The 21,740-nt window shown below is 37.3% G+C and overlaps 1 protein-coding gene across 4 annotated transcripts in view; it reads right to left on the reverse strand.

Annotated features, from left to right (window-relative positions):
- Positions 1–21,740, reverse strand: part of Dph6 (diphthamine biosynthesis 6) — a 138,631-nt gene that overhangs the window by 14,386 nt on the left and 102,505 nt on the right. For 3 of the 4 annotated variants that reach the window (NM_001356439.1, NM_025675.5, NM_001356438.1), the window contains exon 6: positions 4,724–4,785. In NM_001356439.1, the coding sequence (NP_001343368.1) occupies positions 4,724–4,785 (62 nt within the window). Of the gene's footprint in view, positions 1–4,723; positions 4,786–14,927; positions 15,132–21,740 lie in introns of all 4 variants that reach the window. The other variant, XR_866334.3, reaches the window with a different exon arrangement.

The raw sequence follows: 21,740 nt of genomic DNA on the forward strand, positions 1-21,740 counted from the left end.
TCATATTACTTGCTCTATTGCTAAGATGATGCTATTTTTATTTAGTTGTACTTTAAAATGACTCATGAGCAGAACACATTACATGTCTGAAATCAGTGAGCCTTAGGCATAACTTCTATGGCTGATATTCCCAGTCATGTGACTTTGAAAAAGCTCTCCTCAGAAGCGAATCTTTATCTGAAAATGAAACACTAATACTACTATCCTCATCAGTTTGTCAGATAGCTAGTCATGCACAAAGACAACTTAGCACATGGTATGCAGTCAGTATCAAGTTAAGAAACTCAAAGCTCAACTGCCTGAGAAAATAGAGCCCATGTGGTGGTGGCCAGAGGGAAAGCAGCGTTCCACAAATGCTTCAAACAGAGAACTGAAGCACACAAGGATTTAGACACCGTCTGACTCTGTGATGGACACTGATAACAAAACATAGGCCTCTGCCTGACCATCTCATTGAGCTACAATCTCATTGGTTAAAAACATCTGCACTTAAGTTATATGTTATGACATAAAATCAGTCTGTTTAAAAATCAAGCTTGTCTTTTCTTTCCTTTTTCTTTTTCTCTAAACCCTGCTGCCTTCTACAGAAACAAGTGATTCTGATTCCCTTCATGTGTGCGAGTGATTGTTGATTTTTCCCAGCCTGTTGAAAGTTTGATGCCAATGTCATTTTCATCTTCCCATCACAATATTTCCATGTAGTTCTATCTCACATCTGTTTCCTGTAACACTTTTATGGGCCCGACTTCCAACTTTTTCACTCCTAATCTATGAATACTGCTGCTAGACTATACTTCCTCAGCTTCCTCTAATAGCACGGACTGCAGTTGAAGAGCCCTCTAAATCTTATTATTTCTTATCCTAAATTGCCTGGCCCATCCCTGAAGGGCCTTCAAGAATGGGCCCCCCATTCCCAGTTCACCTTTTCCTTACTGATCTATCAACACCTGTTTAATTTCATTTAGATCAAGTTGCTTCTTGTCTCTGCCTGCCTCCCTGCTAATGAATCTTCATTCATATTGATTTACTTTGTGGCCACTGGCCAGGTAAATTTGACCCATCATTCAAATTTGTTTAAGATCTCTCAGCAGCTACTCCAGACCCGTGGCCCTATTCCATCTAGCAGTGTCTACCTGTGCCTGCATTAGGAACCCCACTGCTCTATCTCATGCAGGTTATTAGAGTTTTTCTCCCCTCATTTCCCTAATTTCTCCCCTTATTTTTCTTTCTCAAAGTAAACAATAAAATGCCAAGCATTCAATCTGTTTTCTTCCCACTTTATCATTTTCTTCAGAACTGAAAACATGGGTTGATTCTGAAAATACTTAATATTCAATTCTACAAGCATCATTAGGACAATGGACATTAAGAGTCCCTCTGCAATAAACATTCAGAATAATGTGAAGGCTACAAATTGGGACAGTTTGAAACTAACATGACTTTTACTATTGCTTCTCTTTAAATACTGCTATCAGGTACTTCTGCTGCTCAAACTACTACTAATAATGGTTTTCTCTTTCTCAAAGTCTTCATTTACACCTCATTGTTTAGGTAATTATTCCTCAATTCAGTATTTGAAACTTTCAATATATGGTTTTAATCTCCAAAAGCTTTCAGCAAGACAAACTCTAATAGAAGGAGAGTAATGTCTGGAAATCTGTTTCTTCTGCCGTATGTCTTGGTATAAACTGAATATCTGAAAGTGTTTCATTTGAACATAAATAGTAGAATATTCTGGAGAAAGTCCTAAATTTTATATCAAAATCTACAAAGTTGAATATACATATGTGTACAATAAATACACATAGTTTATATGATATTTTTGTGTTTGAGCATTACAAACCTGAGTATTATATAATCGTGAGCATTGTTTAGGATCTCTCAGCAGCTATCCCAACTGGTGGCCCTATTCCTTCTGGCAGTGTCTATCTGTGCTTACATTAGGAACCAAGCTTCTTTATCTGGTGTATTAGGGTCTTTCTTCCCATTTTCCCCTTATTTTAATTCTCCTAACTAAACATTAAAATGCCAAGTAATACTCAGGTTTACCTATAACCAACATATTGATACTTCCAAAAAAATCTATGTGCTTTTTATTTTTTCTTATAGAATTAAAATCACCATTTGAAATAGAAGCACACAATTCGATATATTAATGGGGTATGGTAGTATTTCAAAATAAGTATACATCATGTAATATTTTAATTATGGTAAACATACCTTTCTTTTCAACTAGTTATATTTTTATGTATGGCATTCAATCCCTTCCTTTCAGGCTCATGAACAGCACAGTACTATTTTCTATAGCCACCCTATTTACCTGGCTTTTCTTCAGGGCTTCAACTTATAATATCAAAATTCAGAGAGGATTTGTAAGAAGTTCTTTTGTCAAAGCCACAGTCTCTCATTTCTTTGCTTTCACTTTCTAGAAGTGACTTCATTATACATAAGTATTGATTTGGGAGAGACAGAAGTTAATTTCAATTTTGTGGCAGTGACTAGATATGACTGCAAAAAGAATCATGGCCATCAATGGTTGGAAGAAGAGGCCAACTGAACACTGAAAGAAACCAGATGTAAACTCAAGTGACACCAATTTCTCTAGAAACCAAACATAATTTGTCATAACTATATACTAATTTCATTTCCCTTTTAATTTTTACTATCTGATTATCACATAACAAGTACTTAGTTTTTTCTCTTTTTTCTTATTTTCTTTATTTATGTTTGAAATATTATTCCCTTTCCTAGTCCTCCCACCTTCGAATCCCCCTATATCATCCTTCCTTCCCCTGCTTCTATGAGGGTATTCCCTCACCCACCCACCTACTCCCACCTTCCTGCACTGACATTCCCCTACACCGGGACATCAAGCCTTTACAGGAACAAGGGCATCTCCTCCCATTGATGCCTGACAAGGCCATTTTCTGCTACAAATGCAGCTGGAGCCATGGGTTCCCCATACCTACTCCTTGGTTAGTGGTTTAGTCCCTGGGAACTCTGGGGGTTCTGGTTGGTTAATACTGTTGTTCTTCCTATGAGGTTGCAAACCCCTTCAGCTCCTTCAGTCCTTTCTCTAACTCCTCCATTGGGGCCCCCATACTCAGTCCAATGGTTGGCTATAAGCATCTGCTTCTGTATTTGTCAGGCTCTGGCAGAGCCTCTCAGGAGACCACTATTCAGACTCCTGTCAGCATGCACTTCTTGGCGTCCACAATAGTGTCTGGGTTTGGTGACTTATATGGGATGGATACCCAGGTGGGGCAGTCTCTGGATGGCCTTTCCTTGAGTCTCTGCTCTACACTTAGTCTCTGTATTTCCTCTTGTGAGTATTTTGTTCCCCCTTCTAAGAAGGACTGAACCATATCTGTAAGCACATACCTGTGTGTGTTCTTTTGTGATTGGGTTACATCACTCAGGATGATATTTTCTAGTTCCATCCATTTGCTTAAGAATTTCATGAAGTCATTGTTTTTATAGCTAAGTAGTACTCCATTGTGTAAATGTACCACATTTTCTGTATCCATTCCTCTGTTGAAGGAAATCTGGGTTCTTTCTAGCTTCTGGCTATTATACATAAGGCTACTATGAACATAGTGGAGCATGTGTCCTCGTTATATGTTGGGGCATCTTTTGGTTATATGCCCAGGAGTGGTATAGCTGGGTCCTCAGGTAGTAATATATCCAATTTTCTGAGGAATTGCCAACCTGATTTCCAGAGTGGTTGTACCAGTTTGCAGTCCCACCAGCAGTGGAGGAGTGAGTTTTCCTTTCTTCACATCCTCGCCAGCATCTGCTGTCACCTTAGTTTTGATCTTAGCCATTCTGACTGGTGTGCAGTGGAATCTCAGGGTTGTTCTGATTTGCATTTCCCTGATGACTAAGGATGCTGAACATGTCTTCGGGTGCTTCTTGGCCATTTGATATTCCTCAGTTGAGAATTCTTTATTTTGATAAACCACAAAACAATCAACTACAAACAATTCCAAAACCAACATGAAACCTATAAAGTTAATGTGGAGTGTAGCAGCTCATGGCACAGTGCTGTCCCTGACAACACCCAGAGACAATAGCAAGGAACTGAGCTACAGTACTTAGCATATCTACATCTTGACTGTAGGTTTAAAACATTCTCACATTCTAACAATCACACTGCTTTAGTTGTCAATGTTGTATCAAACCCAGCATCTGCCTCCAAGGTCCAATACAATTCAATAGAATGAACAGAAAGGAAAATGAAAACAATTATTTTAGGATGTAGAACACATGTAGGACTTGACAGTGGCAGGAACATGGAGGCAATTTGAAATGTTGATTCTTTGATTCCTGACAAGTTGGTTCACTGTTTTAAAGAGGACTAGATTCAACAGCCTCCAGAAGTTTCCACTCCCGTGTCTAAGGCCGACAGGCTGCAGGTGTTTCAGATTGACAGCAGTGGGGTGCATGCAGCAGAGCCTGTCCATGATACCAGGAACATGGGTCCTCAGAGCACTTCCCTCTGATCTCACTCACTCTTGGAATTACAAACTCATCCTAGTTTGGGTTAACTCTTTTTAAACACACCTTTATATACACTATGAAGTTTTAACCTTTCACCAGTCATAAGATTAATGTATCCACATTTTTCTGAAACACAAATCAGTCTTTGAGTCATTACGCCATGGGACTACTTTCCTCATTTAGATGCTATGCTGTTACTTTAAAGAACAACACAAGTTCTTACCTCTAAAAGATAAGGCTCCATTTCAACCAGGGTTTTCCCAAGATGCTTATCAGGATCTAAGCCTGTCAAGAGAGGTGAAAGTTTTCTAGGTAAGTGTCAGCTGAGAGCTGTAAAGGCACATTTCCTTCTCTTGACCCTTCCTCTACCAGGAAAGCAATGTGTATGCACTGTAAGTTGTTTTAATGTTAAAGTAAAAATTTATGTTGCCAGAATTTACTTCCTCATTTCCCTGGGATAGCTGCTTTCTTGCCCCTAAAAACCAGTTTTACTTTATTACAATTGTGTCAGTAGGCAGATCCTTTCTTCAGTTTGACTTTCTCAATTGGGAAATTGTAAAGAAGATGAAAACAGTACAATTTGACAGAAAGGAAATACAATGCTATGGTGTGCTTACAGACAGGAGCCTAGCAAGGCTGCCCTCTGAGAGGCCCAACAAGCAGCTGACTGAGACAGAGGCAGTTACTTGCACCCAACCAATGGCCTGAAGGCAGAGACCCTTGTGGCTGAATTAGGAGAAGGCTGGAAGAAGCTGATGAGGGCAGCAACCCCACAGGAAGACCAGCAGTCTCGACTAATCTGGACCCCTGAGTTCTCAGACACTGAGCCACCAACCAGACAGCATGCACCAGCTGATAAGAGGCCCCCAATACATATACAGCAGAGGACTGCCTGTTCTGGCCTCAGTGAGAAAAGATGAACCTAACCCTTGAGAAACTTGAGGCCCCACCCCAGGGAGTAAGGAGGCCTGGAGGGTGTGTGTATGGGGATAGCCTCTTGGAGAGAGGGTGGAGGAGAAATGAGAAGAACTATGTGAGCATGGACCAGGAGGTGGGGCAACAACTGGATTGTTTTAAAAAAAAGTAATAATAATAAAAAAGGAAATACAAAACCTCAGCATTTTACTGCTGGTTTATTTCATTTAAAGACAATAGTGTGATTTCTCTCTTACCCCTATTTTATCTTAACTTTAAATGAAATTATAAAATAAGACTAGAAAGAATAAAGTGTTACACATAAAATTAATTCAGTTAATCGTTCAATATGGACACACTCATATAATGAAATTAAATCATAGCTGCTCTCAAAACAATGTGTCCATTTAAATAGAGTATAATTCTTTACCAAAAATTATCCCAATTTGAGTAGTTAAAGGGTCTCCATTCAATATGGCAGTCTAGCAATTTTTTCTTCATAGATCTTTCTACATTAAACGCTGGATATAGTAATCCTTATGTCAAGCCAATATGTTGCTCTTGATAATGCCTACTAGGTTGCTTCTGCAGTCTGGAAGAGAATCATCTGAGTACATTCTGCATTATTTCATTTTACTGTTCATTAGTAAGTTGACAAGTCATTAGGGACCTCATGATTACTACCTAGACGGGATGCATTTCAGGTTGTTTTTAGAAAACATTTCTTGGATAACAGCCAGAGACCTCTTGGGGTTGAAGCTACTGTCTTTGAGAAGGCAATGGTCTAAGCCACTCTCATTATTGATGTCTTCGAATCAGCCCAGGCTTTCCTATAGGGGTATTACTTGTTGTGAATGTGGTAGGAAGACCACCTGTCCTATTAACCAAAATATTGACTTACAAAAGAGCTCCCAATAAAGTCTTAATTCTTAGAGCATCAATGACTCCACAATTAATAACATGCAAATGAAAACCCAATAAATTGAATTCTTAATTTTCTTATACTTTCACATATTTTTCTAAATTTTTTATTTTAGAGATATTTTGTCATTGAATGTACAATCTGTATATAGTTTATTTTTGATAATGAAGAATGGTTTCAAAAACAATTATCTGGTAAAATGGATCTCGTTAAATATATAAAGTTACTATCTAATTTGCAATAAATATGTAGCTATAAGATTTCTGTTCTGTTTCTTTTTATTTTAATTTTGGGTTTAAGATTTTCTTTTATTAAAAATAGATTATTTTCTCATATAATATATTCTGATTATGGTTTCCCCTCCTCTACTCTTTCTAGGAATTTCTAACTTGATGTTATGCACAGAGACTTCTGATATTCCAAAACATTTATAATTTAGAATTGAAGTGTAGGGTCAGATTAGTATCAATAAATTATCACTGGACCTTTTTAGAAGTTTTTTTTAAATAATCAAGTCGATGTTTGAGTTGAAATTAAACATAAATCTTGGAAGGTATAACTCATTTCTTAATTTAACTTGTTTGCTTTACTGGAAGAAGAATCCATTTATACTTCTAGTGGCAACTAAAGAGCAGTCCTGAAATACAGCTTTATTTATGCTGAAATGGTTCTACTATGTGGAACTATTTGAAAGTATATAAATAACAAGAATTTGGTAATGTTCACATCCATATCATATAGTCAATTATTAAAAAATTAAGTAATTATTTAATTACTAATGCACCTGGTCTAAAAGGTACCATATTCTCTCTCTTAAGAAACAGAACAGAACAAAGCAAAACAAAACAGTACCCAAATTCAACACAGTGTCAGTGCAATCTGAAACATCTTGTGATTACACGTGCTTTGCTGCTCTCTGTAAAGCTACATTACACTAACCACCCTGGGAGCATTATGAAGAAACCAGAAATGTTCATGGGCTCTTTTAATGCAAACTTTATTCAAAAGCTTCAATTCATCATACTCTGTATGACAGACATCTCTTCTTCAGATTCATTCCACTTTGTGAGTGTTATCTAGTGAAGTCTAAGTCATGAATACACGCTAATTGAGCTTCTCTTCAATCTCACAGGATGTTTTTAGTTTATCTTTTTAAATCACCAGTTATGGAATGCTGTCTCAATGTATTCATGTCTCCTAAGAACTTTATTCATTGAGCCATTTATTAATGTTGATATAAATAGTGGTATAAAGAAATAAAATATTAACAAAGAAGATGACAGTCCAGAGGATGTAGGATGTCATTTCATTTCAAGAACGCTTTAATTCATAGGCATGAGATTTTAAGTTACTAACAAGATTTTCTCCAAAGTACAGGAAAAGGTTGACTATAAATTCTGACATCTAGCCATTTAATCACATCGTGCAGACATTCCTTGATGGAAGATGGGTGGGTGAATAAACCCACAACAAGACCTAGGCACTGGAGAGCTCCATGCAGAATTAAGAAATTAATTAGGAGGAAGAACTATAATTTGCAGAGCTGACATCTACTTTACTTTAGTTGCATGTATCAATGGGAAACGATTACAATTCAATTAAAATATTCAATTTTATTACTTTACTGACTGACCTTGAAGTTAATGCCTGCTTTATTTAATTGCATCATCTAAGAATAAATGTTAACCCTAAAATGTTATGCCCCATTATTTTCAATGCAGTTTTCAACATCTCAACTGAATTATATCAGCTAATTTATTATCTCCTGTCACGAAAGGAAGTGGAGGTTTATTTCTTCAGGACAGTCCAATATACGATGAGGGAAACATCACAAAATAGTTGATAATGCTGTTTTTTACAGAGTCCGTCCGGTGAGATGAATTGTGTTCCCACTTTAACTTCAGCAGTGTACACTTTTACTGTAAAATCACTATTGATATTAGAAAAGGCATAATCAGTCTGAGAAGCAATTTTTGGCCAGCCTATAATTTTTGCTTAATCTACTGCAGGCAGAAATTGAGAATCTATTATAACTTAACAACACACGTAGACACACATGCACAATCACACGCACAGATGCAGACACACATGTACACATGCACACACACACACAGGCACACACACATGCACACAGATACATACACATATACATAGGCACATACACATGCACACACAGGCACAGATGCATGTGCCATGTCATTTCTTGTTATCTCTGTCATACTCACTAGTTACAAGAACAGGTAATCCCGTATTGCAAAGTTTACTTGTTTTTAAATAAATGAAACATTTAGCTGTTCCCAGACTCAAGACCTATACCATTATAACATACTTGTGCATTTTGGAAATGAAATGGAATGAGATTTGTTAAGAATGACAGATAGGAAGAAAGGCTGGGTCTATGAGCTCTAAGACAAGAATGAGCTGACATGTGAAACCAAGAGTCAGGCAAGGACCTGATTTCAACATTGTATCTTCCATTCTTCTAATTAGGCCACCAAATGCTTAACTGTCGTATTCACTGTGTCGAGGTTTGTCTCAGTACGGGCCTTCTTTCTTAAATCTATAACCTGAGATTTTATATCATAAAGTAGACTCATTCTTATGGAATCACTTTAAAATTTATAGCATATATGAAATGAATGGCTAGTAAATCACATTGAGTATAATTGTGCAGTTATAATAATCAATACTTACTAGCAATGGACCAAAATTTTCTCTTTTCTACTTTAAAAGTATTGTGCAATCCTTTACATGAAAAGAACAAAAAGTGAAATATACATGCATAACACAAAGAGGGGTGGTAGAAATATTTCTTTAAGAAACACCTGCCTAAGTGTTCTCATTAGCATTAAGCATAGGACTACTAAAACCCAAAATCCTGGTAAATTTAGAGACTGTGAGAAAGATGAGACGCAAGAGAAAAAAGAGGAGGGTCCTTATGAGTTTAGTTTTTACTCTAAGAGTTTATAGCTACAGAAGACTAGTGATTTCTCGCAGAACTGTGGTGTTTTCCAATTCGACCTTGGCTCCAGTTTGAGATTTAGAAAGGTCACTCCACTCTCCTTCAGTCCACTTCCTTCACTGGACACATGGTTGGAGGTAGCATAGTAAAAGAGTATACAGGTCACTGCTCTGGTGTAAGGGAGAGAGGTCGTAGTAGAATAAAAGCATTAGTAAGAAAGAACCAGGACTGAACAAATCTGAGCGCAAGGCATGCTAGGTGTGATACAGACAGCACCTGTACAACGAGCATGTTCCAGAGAAAAACAGTCCAGACGATTCTCGCTTCATAGTGTGGGGTAAGTTAAAAGATAACAGTGCCCGCTACCATTATTTCAGGTGCAAAACAACAAAATATATGCAAAAGTTGGAAGGAAAAATAGATGGTAACTATCATTCTGGAAATGTGCTGCATTTCCAGAGAAGAGACTCTAATTGGCAGCGAGGAAGATGGGGTCAGAGCCCAGCTGAGAGGTCTGGATGGCAGATACGGAAATAGAAACAGAAGCTGTGAGATGAACTGACTGTACAGGACAACACTCAATGTGAGTCAAAAATACAGCAAAGAGCCCAAGGAACAGACATTTTAATTGAACTGTGTAAAATGCAAGTCGGATCGAGTTAATTTCTCCTCCCTTCTTGCCAAATTTATTGTATATTTTACAGCTTAATATCATGTATACTTAAAGTATTCAACTTAGAGGTTTCACGTATGTACGCATTTCAGAGTATTCATCATATTAAAGCTAACTTCCTATCACCTTACATAACTACTATTTATTCTGGGGATGGGCACCGAGGACTGAAACCAGGCTCTCCTGCTGCTAGGCAAGTGCTCTACCATTGTCCTACATATTCTGAACCTCACTTACTGTCTTCCAAAATGGTAACAACCACTTCTGAACAAAGGATGCTGGTTCATGCCTGCAGTCCTGTACTCGTGGCTGAAGCAGAAAGCATAGCACAGTCTGAGGCTAGTCTAGGCCCAATTCTGAGTTGTGACCCAGCCTGAGCAGCAAGGTGAGACACTTTCAAGCTGCCCCTCTGAAAAGTAAAGACTTACCCTCTGTAGTCTATAAATGTCTACAATATTTATAGGTCGGTTGAACATAATATAAAGAAACCATTACCCAAATAAAAACTGAAAGTTAATAAAACGCAAAAGCTCTCAGGAAAGTTCAAGCACACAATACAGTATGATCAGCTATAGTGACAGTTCCATGCACAGGATCTCCAGAATTCATTCATCTTGTAGAATCCATTACTCATATCCTCCCTCCTCCTCAACTGCTCTGTACTCTTTCCCTGACTTTCACACTTGTAGATTCTATAAATGAGGTCATGTAGTATTTGTCTTTTTCCCTTTCCAGCACTGTTCATTGATTATCCATTCTCTTGTGTTACTGGAACACTTGCAGAAGTGCAGTAGAGAGGATTGAATTTACTTCAAGGCTCTTTGTTTCCTATTCTGTTCTACTGGTCTATATGATTTTTTTAAATGACAATATCATATTGAAAAATAATGCATCACGAGAGGGTACCACAGCTTGAAATTTATATATCTGTATGCAAATATCCTTATATAAACATACATAAATAAGATAGATATTCATATATATTATATATTTGAAGATATAAATGTAAAGTACACTGGGAATGGAATATCAATTGATTAAAAAATTCAAAGAACTTATCATTATCAGAATCAGATATCCCATGGCTAACATTTGTTATGATGCCCTACCTTATCTGAAGAAACAATATGCTAGTATTAAAATAAACAAGACCAGCATTCTTTTTATCTACTGCTATAATCTATAACTCTACTTATAAAATGAGAAAATGATACTTCTATTTAGGGACATACAGTTGTATGATTAGTTGCATTTGTATTTCAAACTGAAGATTACATAAAATATACGTAAAAGTTGAGATATAATCTTTGATTTTATTTCTTAAGTCAAAAATGGTAAATAATTTATGGGACAATTGGGTATGGTAAAACTTTGAAGCTTAAAAAATCTGTACTAAATTACTCTAAGTGAAGGCAGATTATATTTAAATCAAAATTAATTATACTTTAAATCATATTAAGCAATCTTTTTAATGAAATAATTATTTGAACCAAGTTCAGGTATAAAAATTGTTAACTATAGAATATAAAAGAATAACATAAATTGCTTTTAACCTTTGCTGTTCAGCATTCTTTCTGGGAAGGCTATTACAATGCATGATTTTAATTATGTCCATTATTATCCAAATGAATGACAGAAGAATACAATGAGAGAGAGCAATAATTAACATGCCTTGGCATGGCTTATCTTGGCAGTTAGAAGCAGAATCAGATGAAGGTAATGTATAGAACGCCACAGTGTGCTTGCGTGGGAGTGGAAGCCAGCAACTGGGAAGGCTACACAGTTAAAGCACATGCTCTAATTAGTATGGGCATCTCTATTGTGAACCCACATGGAGAGACTTTAAAAAGTATGCATTAAATTTGGAAAGAAAATCCTAGTTAGCAGCCTTCTGAGAGAAGTAAAGGGTTTAAAAGCATCTCAAGCTACTTAAAAGAAAGAGGACAGGAACTACGAGATATTATGCATCATGACATTATCTGAAAAGTCAAAAGAGAAATCTGTGCTTAGCCAAAAGAAAAACTGAAAACAGCTCCATAGAACTGTTCATGAATTTGTTGAAAGTGTCTAGATCATCTTATAATATGGTATTTAAAAAATAAAATACCAGTGATATATTGCTGGGAAATGAAGACTATGAGGAAGAAAAGGGAAAAAATAACAGGCGGATGAGCAGGCAGCATGAGTGGAGGTGCTGTGCTCCTCGGGTAAGTGGTCTCAAGCCAGAGGTACGCAGTGGCTGGGCACTTCACTGGGTCCTATGTTGCACAGACCTGCACCCACAGCTTGTGGGGAAAGGACTACTCCAAGGGCATTTTGAGAATAACCAGTGGTGCAGTGGCAAAAAGCAATCTCCTAGGGGGAAAGAAGAGAGTGACTTGAGAAATTCCATGGTAATAAATCACCCTGGCCAGATGGTGTTCAGCTGAGAGTTCCTGAAGGAAATAAAGTGTGAGATGCCTGAGCATCTAAAAACCAGGAACTGTGTCTAAGCAGTGCTGTTTTGTTAATATGAAGCCTTTCTTTAGGAAAGAACAACAATGAAATTAAGATTTATAGAGGTATATATGAGAAGCTCTTGTGTTGATAGTGGAGAAACTGATAGAGTCTAATTAAGAATAGTTTCCTTCTACATCAGGATAAGGTTAACTGGCTGAGGTCAAATCGCCCACTGAGTCTATAAAGAGAACACTGTTTCTCTCCATCCTATTAAACTTATCAGGAAATGTCAGTAAAATACTAGATAGAAGCAAAACAGTAAATGTAATTTATTTGGGAATTACATGAGGCTTTTAACAAGGTCACATGAGACTGCTGGGGGAAATAAATAAGCACAATCTTTAGGAAGAGAGGCCACAGGAGAAACTTCTGCCATCAATTGTCAAAGTTGCTAAGTAAGGAAAACAAAGTTTCAGGGACAATTTCTCTTTTGTTCCCTAGCAGTGGATCATGGGCATCTTCTAATGATAGCCAAAAGGGTGAGAGACTTAAGAAAGTGTACAAAGTCTGAAGAAGAAAATGGAGGTCACCAGCAGCACAGATTTCCTTCCCAGTAAGATATGAAGATTCACACCAGGGACAAGTGGCATTGTGATACCGAGGAACTCCCAAATCGAGAAAGTCAACTAAAGTCCAATAGACACTAAGGGATAGAAACATATAACCACGTGAATATTCACGAAATGGAAGTCTGAAGGCCACAATTCACATAAGTTTCTTATTAGAATGTGGAGTCTAAGCAACAGATTTTAAAGAGAACAACAAGAGTTGCTGTTAGCACTGCTGGATTGTTGCCCACAGTGGGGTCTTGGACAGTTTATTTACTAAATAGTACATATGTACTTGCCCAATACCAGGTTATTTTAAAAAGTCTTCTGCAGAACAAACTACTTCTATACCTTGTAGTATATTAGTCAAAAGTTACAAAATCCATTCTTCAGTTTTCCAACCTCTTATTACCTTTGCTGTCTCAACACAGAGCCCAATTATATAAGGAAAGAACAAGGGCCAGAAGTAGAAATTTGCAATTCAAGCAAAGACCTGAGCATCCTCCTATGCCATCACATAACAGCACTAGATGCTCCCAGACCACACCAAGACCCCCTTCACCTGTAACTTTTCTTGCTCTTAAGCACTGACCTGTGAAGCCACAAAAAAGTACTAGCAGTCTTTCAAATAGTGCAGATTGCTTTTAAAAATACCCATTCTCTTTGGTACAATAACCCACAGCCCGCAGGCTAAACAGCTGACTCTTTAAATAGTGTCCACACAGCACCACTGCTGGCCCTCTGTTGCTCTGCTCACTGACTTACTGTTGATTCTCTGTTCCATTTTCAGAGTATTCATACTTCTTGAAGAAGAAATTTCAAGTTATGGTAGGAAATACAAAAAAGCATAAAATTTTTTTATGTTAACACTTTTTTATGTTAACACTTTCTGGAAATTTCTATTGTTTAAGCATTGTAATCTGTGTTTAGGGTGTGTTTTATATTAATATTTTCTACAAATAGCCAACTATTTATGCCGTCTTGTCCCTACATTACTAGAACACTAATTGTAAAGAGAACTACTACTTGCAAACACAATACTCAGTATTAACATTAATTCTACCCTGACAATCTGCTTAGCTTCTCTGCCACCTCCAAGTACAACTGGCACAAATTAACCATAATGTAAAAACTTGCTAAGGCTGTTTTCCCAAGGGCTAGCAGTTAACAGTATCTACTTCATAGTATATAGATATCCCTGCTGCATTTTTCCCTGGTTGGATGTAGTAGCTAGATTTATCCAGTTAGTATGAATCAGTACTGAGTCAATTATCAAAAGCATAAGCATTTTGAATAACCTCTAAGCTACCAGCAAATGTAAAGCGCATGAGATTCAAGCACACAGTCATTTAACTGTCTAAAAGGGTAAGAAGGGTTAGGTAAAGAAGGAACGGTGTTAAGTATCAGGGGCCTTCCTTCTACCAAGTGATGCTGATTTACTACTACTTCATATTACGTGCATTTACTTAAGGAACTGAGATCCTTTGTTTTATATCTCTTAGGCACACAGTCTGGCATCACATAGGAGATATGTCCCTGAAAAGTATAAGCACATTACATCACATTTTAAGTAGCAATGGAATAAACTCTGAAGGCTAAAGAGATGGCTTGACCATTAAAGGCTAGGCTCACACCCAAAAATATAACAATGGAATCTGAACTATTTTCTTGAATATAATTTTGATGAGTTACAACTATAAAACCAAAATAATCACTTGTCAAGAGTTTGAGACTATTGGAGAAAAACAAACAAACAAACATAAAAACCCCACAGTCTCTTCTCCATGGGGAAAGGGTTAGGGATTAAAATTTTACTTTGGAGCAGAGTCTAAGAGTAACTCAGCCTTTTTAATTTGGAAATGAAAATGATCACAAATGATATTTCAAATATGTTCAAAAATTCCAAACCTGTTCAAATATGTTGTTGCTCAAGTAAAGCTGGAACTTTCTCGGTGGAAGAAAATTAAGTAGAAACAGACAGAAGTCGTTTGGAGTTGTGCTGGTGCTGGTGAATGCAGAAGGGAGTTCTGAACCTTCCTTACTGTCAGCAGAGCCGACTTCTTCCTGTCTGCAGTCTGTTATGTGGTAATGCAAACAGCTGTGGTAATTTACCTAAAGAGAAACAAGGATTCTTTTTTTTTTTTTTTTTTTTTTTTTTTTTGCCACTTGATAGGTTAGGCAACCTTCATCCTTAAAAAAAAAGATGCAATTCTGAGGCACAGCTGAATGGCCCCGGAGCACATTAGATCCATTACATTTGCTTGTGTCCAATTATACCTGCCCAAGGCAGGTGAGAAATGCATTATGATAAGGTCTTTTTTTTTATACCAAAGCCAAAAAAAGAAGTAAAATCAAATCAGTGATTTCCAATCTAATAAGTATTTAAAATTTTTCTTGTATATATTCGTTAAGACCTTTATAAAGCTGGGCTTTTTAAATCACCATTATGATTATGTTTTTAAGTGTTTGATGCAAACATTTCCTTCTAGAAAACCTACTTAGTTATCAATGTCAATCACAGATGAGTTTCTTACATCTTTCTAGTTTAACATTTTAAACCTAGTTTAAAATGTTATTATTTAGAAATAGCAACACTGCTTAAAGTTTTCTAAACATGTAACTACATCATATCTGAAATATCCTTTGCAAAGCATGTAAGAATGTGAGGCTGTCAAAAACAAAACAAAACAAAACAAAACAAAACAAAACAAAATCTCGGTGGTGGAAAAAAAAAAAGAATGTGAGGCTGGCAAAAGCCCCTACAATTTAATCACAGTTTACATAATGACTTTTTATGAATGTATCAAAAATATAGATCATCCATGATAAATAAATAATATACAAGAGAAAAAAATCAAGGAAAACCTATATGTACTTGTCTTGAGCAGCCTCTGAAGGAGACACCAATAGGCAGGCTAGAGACCTGAATCAAAAGGAAGATCTGAAATGCACAAGAAATGATAGGCGGGATTATCACTAAGTCTTTAGGAGACCTAAAGAATGACTGCATGAAACTCGTAGCAAAATTAACAATATTAATGGACCACTAGTGAGATTGAAAACTAAGTCATGTGGTATGCACCTTCAATGCTAGGACCAGGTAGTATGACTATGAATTCAAACTCTGCCTGAGCCAGTTATTATATTGTAAGCAAGCTAGCAAGCAAACACACAAGCATATGACAATTCACTTCCCCACATAAAACAGATATAAACACATAATTAAAATATAAACAATTAAAAATATAGGATATAAATCATGAGGCAGATGAGTCAAAATATTTCAAGGCTTGTGTTAGGTAAAATATAGTGACAATGATGATAAATGCTGTGTTCTCCATAGTATCATGAAAATGGATTTCAAGTGAAAGAAAAATTAGTCAGACAGAGTAAAAGGATTTATCACCAGCAAAGCTAAATTGAAGAATATTAAGGTGAGTTATTGAGGCAGGAGTAAGTTATCCCAGAGTTAAACAAGTACATTAAAAGAGAATAAAGTACAGTGTGAGGGAGAAAGGAGGTAATATACATAAATGGTATATAAACAAAATAATACATTAGAAAGATAGATACAGGTGTAGATTAGAATGCAAGGTAATACAACACGTCCAGGAAGGAAACAGGGTTCATGTACAGTAACCACTAGGCAAGACTGAAGCAAAGTAACATTTAACTAGCTAATTAACAAATATAAAAACGGAAGCCGATTAATAAAAAAGTCAAGAAAGAGGAAAAGTATATCAAATACCTTTTATTATTCAGATAAATAGTAAGATGACTATATAAGTTTGAGTCCAATAAATCAATAAACAAAACCTCAACTCTAGAATTGTTCCAAGACTGATGCAGAGCAGAAGCCAAGCTGAAGATGAAATAAAGCATGAAATCCCAACAGAAAGCCTGTTTAGTCAACAATGCCAGAAAGCTTACACTGGAAGGCAAAGGCTTCTGAAAACTAAGAGCTATTTTATAAAAAACAAAGGGGTAGGAGCTGAAGGGGTCTGTAACCCTATAGGAGGAACAGCCAGTACCCCCTGAGCTCATGTCTCTAGCTGTATATGTAGCAGAAGATGGCCAAATTGGCAATCATTGGGAGGAGAGGCCCTTGGTCTTGCAAAGATTACATGCGCCAATACAGGGGAATGCTAGGGCCAGGAAGCAGGAGTGGGTGGGTTGGAGTGCAGGGTGGGGAGAGGGTATAAGGGATTTTGGGGATAGCATTTGAATTGTAGATGAAGAAAATATCTAACAAAAAAATTGTTAAAAAAAAAACCAAAAAAACAAAGGGGTTTCTATGGGGAAAACCTAGGACAACATAAACCCACATGCAGTTAGCAGCAGGGTGCTCCTTTGTTTTCTTTGTTGGACACAGAATTCACTATGTAATCCTGGCTAGGCCTGAACTTAATATACCAGGACTATCACTATAATCTTCAACATTTAAAATTATTTAAAAGAGACAATTTTAGAGAAAAACCCAGTTTATCAAAGTGAAGTAAGATTTGATGAACCTGAAATCTAACCTAGAAGAGCAAAAGCATTTCTCCTAAAAGTTTCCCCACAGAGATGTCCACATTCAGACGGCTTAACTTCAAAACACTAAGGAAGAATTAATGCCAACTGCAGGGAAAATCTTTTGGACTACAGAAAAAGAGGAAACACTTCAAAGCTTGTGTTATAAAGCCATATTACCCACATCTGTCACTCTCTAAAAGAAAATTCCAGACCGGTCATCTTATAAACTTGCATGAGAAAATCGTGAACAGGGCCAGGGAAATGAGTCAAGCACTGCTTAGAGAAGATGACTTGTCACAGACATGTGACACTGCTTAGAGAAGATGACTTGTCACAGACGTGTGACACTGCCCAACAGTGCAGGAAGATGATCTGAACAGATTTACAAAAAAATACAATTCTATAACCATTCTTAATTCCTAAGTGCTCTCTGAAGTAGATTATCTTAGTTTGGTAGAGATTTATAATAAGCATGGTCACAAATTGTCTGTCCGAACAACAAAATAAGAATTTGGATTTAACACTCCTTGAAAACAAGTCGCTCAGTGGTCGCTTTGATCAAAACAGTCTGACAAGTGACAATATGTATCTAAGAAAAATAACAACAACAATGACATAGTTTCTTGGGGCTGTGAGCTGACAGGTACCAGATACAAGTCTCTTAAGGACACCTTGCTGTCATGAAATCCTGAGCACCCAGACAAGGTGCAGGCTCTCCATTCACAAAGCACAGCATTAATGCTTTTTGTGTCACAGAATTCAGTTTCACACACTTTATTTTTGTAAAAGGCAATTAAACACAATGGATTTATAGCACATATTAATAGTAAACATCATAGTAAGACTTATTAAAATCATTCACATGCATTTTGCCCATCATTACTGATGCACCCAATAGTGATGAATAAACCAAGGCTATGCCTCTGCACTCTCAAGGACCTCTGTAACAAAACAACAGAGATAAAGAAAAGTTCAGATGAAAGTGGGTGAGGAGAAGGACCACAAAGTCATAGATGTGATCATAAAGGCTAACGGGATGAAGTTCTTAAAGGGAAAGACAGACTGTATAACTACAGAAACTCTCAAAAGATGGGTCTACAAAAGTTAATGCATTGAACTATACCAAAATGAACATGTTTTCTCTCTTTTTTTTTATTAGGTATTTTCCTCATTTACATTTTCAATGCTATCCCAAAGGTCCCCCATACCCACCCCCCAATCCCCTACCCACCCACTCCCCCTTTTTGGCCCTGGCGTTCCCCTGTACTGGGGCATATAAAGTTTGCAAGTCCAATGGGCCTCTCTTTGCAGTGATGGCCGACTAGGCCATCTTTTGATACATATGCAGCTAAAGACAAGAGCTCCCGGGTACTGGTTAGTTCATATTGTTGTTCCACCTATAGGGTTGCAGTTCCCTTTAGCTCCTTGGGTAATTTCTCTAGCTCCTCCATTAGGGGCCTTGTGACCCATCCAATAGCTGACTGTGATCATCCACTTCTGTGTTTGCTAGGCCCCAGCATAGTCTCACAAGAGAGAGCTATAACTGGGTCCTTTCAGCAAAATCTTGCTAGTGTATGCAATGGTGTCAGCATTTGGAAGCTGATTATGGGATGGATCCCTGCATATGGCAGTCACTAGATGGTCCATCCTTTGGTCACAGCTCCAAATTTTGTCTCTGTAACTCCTTCTATGGGTGTTTTGTTCCCATTTCTAAGAAAGGGTAAAGTGTCCACACTTTGGTCTTCGTTCTTCTTGAATTTCATGCGTTTGGCAAGTTGTATCTTATATCTTGGGTATCCTAAGTTTCTGGGCTATTATCCACTTATCAGTGAGTACATATTGTGCGAGTTCCTTTGTGATTGGGTTACTTCACTCAGGATGATACCCTCCAGGTCCATCCATTTGCCTAGGAATTTCATAAATTCATTTTTTTTTAATAGCTGAGTAATATTCCATTGGGTAAATGTACCACATTTTCTGTATCCATTCCTCTGTTGAGGGGCATCTGGGTTCTTTCCAGCTTCTGGCTATTATAAACAAGGCTGCTATGAACATAGTGGAGCATGTGTTCTTCTTAACGGTTGGGACATCTTCTGGATATATGCCCAGGAGAGGTATTGTGGGATCCTCCGGTAGTACTATGTCCAATTTTCTGAGGAATCGCCAGTCTGATTTCCAGAGTGGTTGTACAAGCTTGCAATCCCACCAACAATGGAGGAGTGTTCCCCTTTCTCCACATCCTTGCCAACATCTGCTGTCACCTGAGTTTTTGATCTTACCCATTCTGACTGGAGTGAAGTGGAATCTCAGTGTTGTTTTGATTTGCATTTCCCTGATGATTAAGGATGTTGAACATTTTTTCAGGTGTTTCTCTGCCATTCGGTATTCCTTAGGTGAGAATTCTTTGTTCAGCTCTGAGCCCCATTTTTTAATGGGGTTATTTGATTTTCTGGAGTCCACCTTCTTGAGTTCTTTATATATATTGGATATTAGTCCCCTATCCGATTTGGGATAGGTAAAGATCCTTTCCCAATCTGTTGGTGGCCTTTTTGTCTTATTGACGGTGTCTTTTGCTTTGCAGAAGCTTTGCAATTTTATGAGGTCCCATTTATCGATTCTTGATCTTACAGCACAAGCCATTGCTGTTCTATTCAGGAATTTTTCCCCTGTACCCATATCTTCGAGGCTTTTCCCTACTTTCTCCTCTATAAGTTTCAGTGTCTCTGGTTTTATGTGGAGTTCCTTAATCCACTTAGATTTGACCTTAGTACAAGGAGATAGAAATGGATCAATTCGCATTCTTCTACATGATAACCGCCAGTTTTGCCAGCACCATATATTGAAAATGCTGTCTTTTTTCCACTGGATGGTTTTAGCTCCCTTGTCAAAGATCAAGTGACCATAGGTGTGTGGGTTCATCTCTGGGTCTTCAATTCTGTTCCATTGGTCTACTTGTCTGTCACTATACCAGTACCATGCAGTTTTGATCACAATTGCTCTGTAGTACAGTTTTAGGTCCAGCATGGTGATTCCACCAGAGGTTCTTTTATCCTTGAGAAGAGTTTTTGCTATCCTCAGTTTTTTGTTATTCCAGATGAATCTGCCGATTGCCCTTTCTAATTCATTGAAGAATTGAGTTGGAATTTTGATGGGGATTGCATTGAATCTGTAGATTGCTTTTGGCAAGATAGCCATTTTTACAATGTTGATCCTGCCAATCCATGAGCATGGGAGATCTTTCCATCTTCTGAGATCTTCTTTAATTTCTTTCTTTAGAGACTTGAAGTTCTTATCATACAGATCTTTCACTTACTTAGTTAGAGTCATGCCAAGGTATTTTATATTATTTGTGACTATTGAGAAGGGTGTTGTTTCCCTAATTTCTTTCTCAGCCTGTTTATCCTTTGTATACAGAAAGGCCATTGACTTGTGTGAGTTAATTTTATATCCAGCTACTTCACTGAAGCTGTTTATCAGGCTTAGGAGTTCTCTGGTGGAATTTTTAGGGTCACTTATATATACTATCATATCATCTGCAAAAAGTGATATTTTGACTTCTTCCTTTCCAATTTGTATCCCCTTAATCTCCTTTTGTTGTCTAATTGCTCTGGCTAGGACTTCAAGTACAATGTTGAATAGGTAGGGCGAGAGTGGACAGCCTTGTCTAGTTCCTGATTTTAGTGGGATTGCTTCCAGCTTCTCACCATTTACTTTGATGTTGGCTACTGGTTTGCTGTAGATTGCTTTTATCATGTTTAGGTATGGGCCTTGAATTCCTGATCTTTCCAAGACTTTTATCATGAATGGGTGTTGGATTTTGTCAAATGCTTTCTCAGCATCTAACGAGATGATCATGTGGTTTTTGTCTTTGAGTTTGTTTATATACTGGATTACATTGATGGATTTCCGTATATTAAACCATCCCTGCATCCCTGGGATGAAACCTACTTGGTCAGGATGGATGATTGTTTTGATGTGTTCTTGGATTCGGTTAGCAAGAACTTTATTGAGGATTTTTGCATCAATATTCATAAGGGAAATTGGTCTGAAGTTCTCTATCTTTGTTGGGTCTTTTTGTGGTTTAGGTATCAGAGTAATTGTGGCTTCATAGAAAGAGTTGGGTAGAGTACCTTCCGTTTCTATTTTGTGGAATAGTTTGTGAATAACTGGAATTAGGTCTTCTTTGAAGGTCTGATAGAACTCTGC

This window comes from Mus musculus, chromosome 2, assembly GCF_000001635.26.
Source record: "Mus musculus strain C57BL/6J chromosome 2, GRCm38.p6 C57BL/6J".
Lineage (NCBI taxonomy): Eukaryota > Metazoa > Chordata > Mammalia > Rodentia > Muridae > Mus > Mus musculus.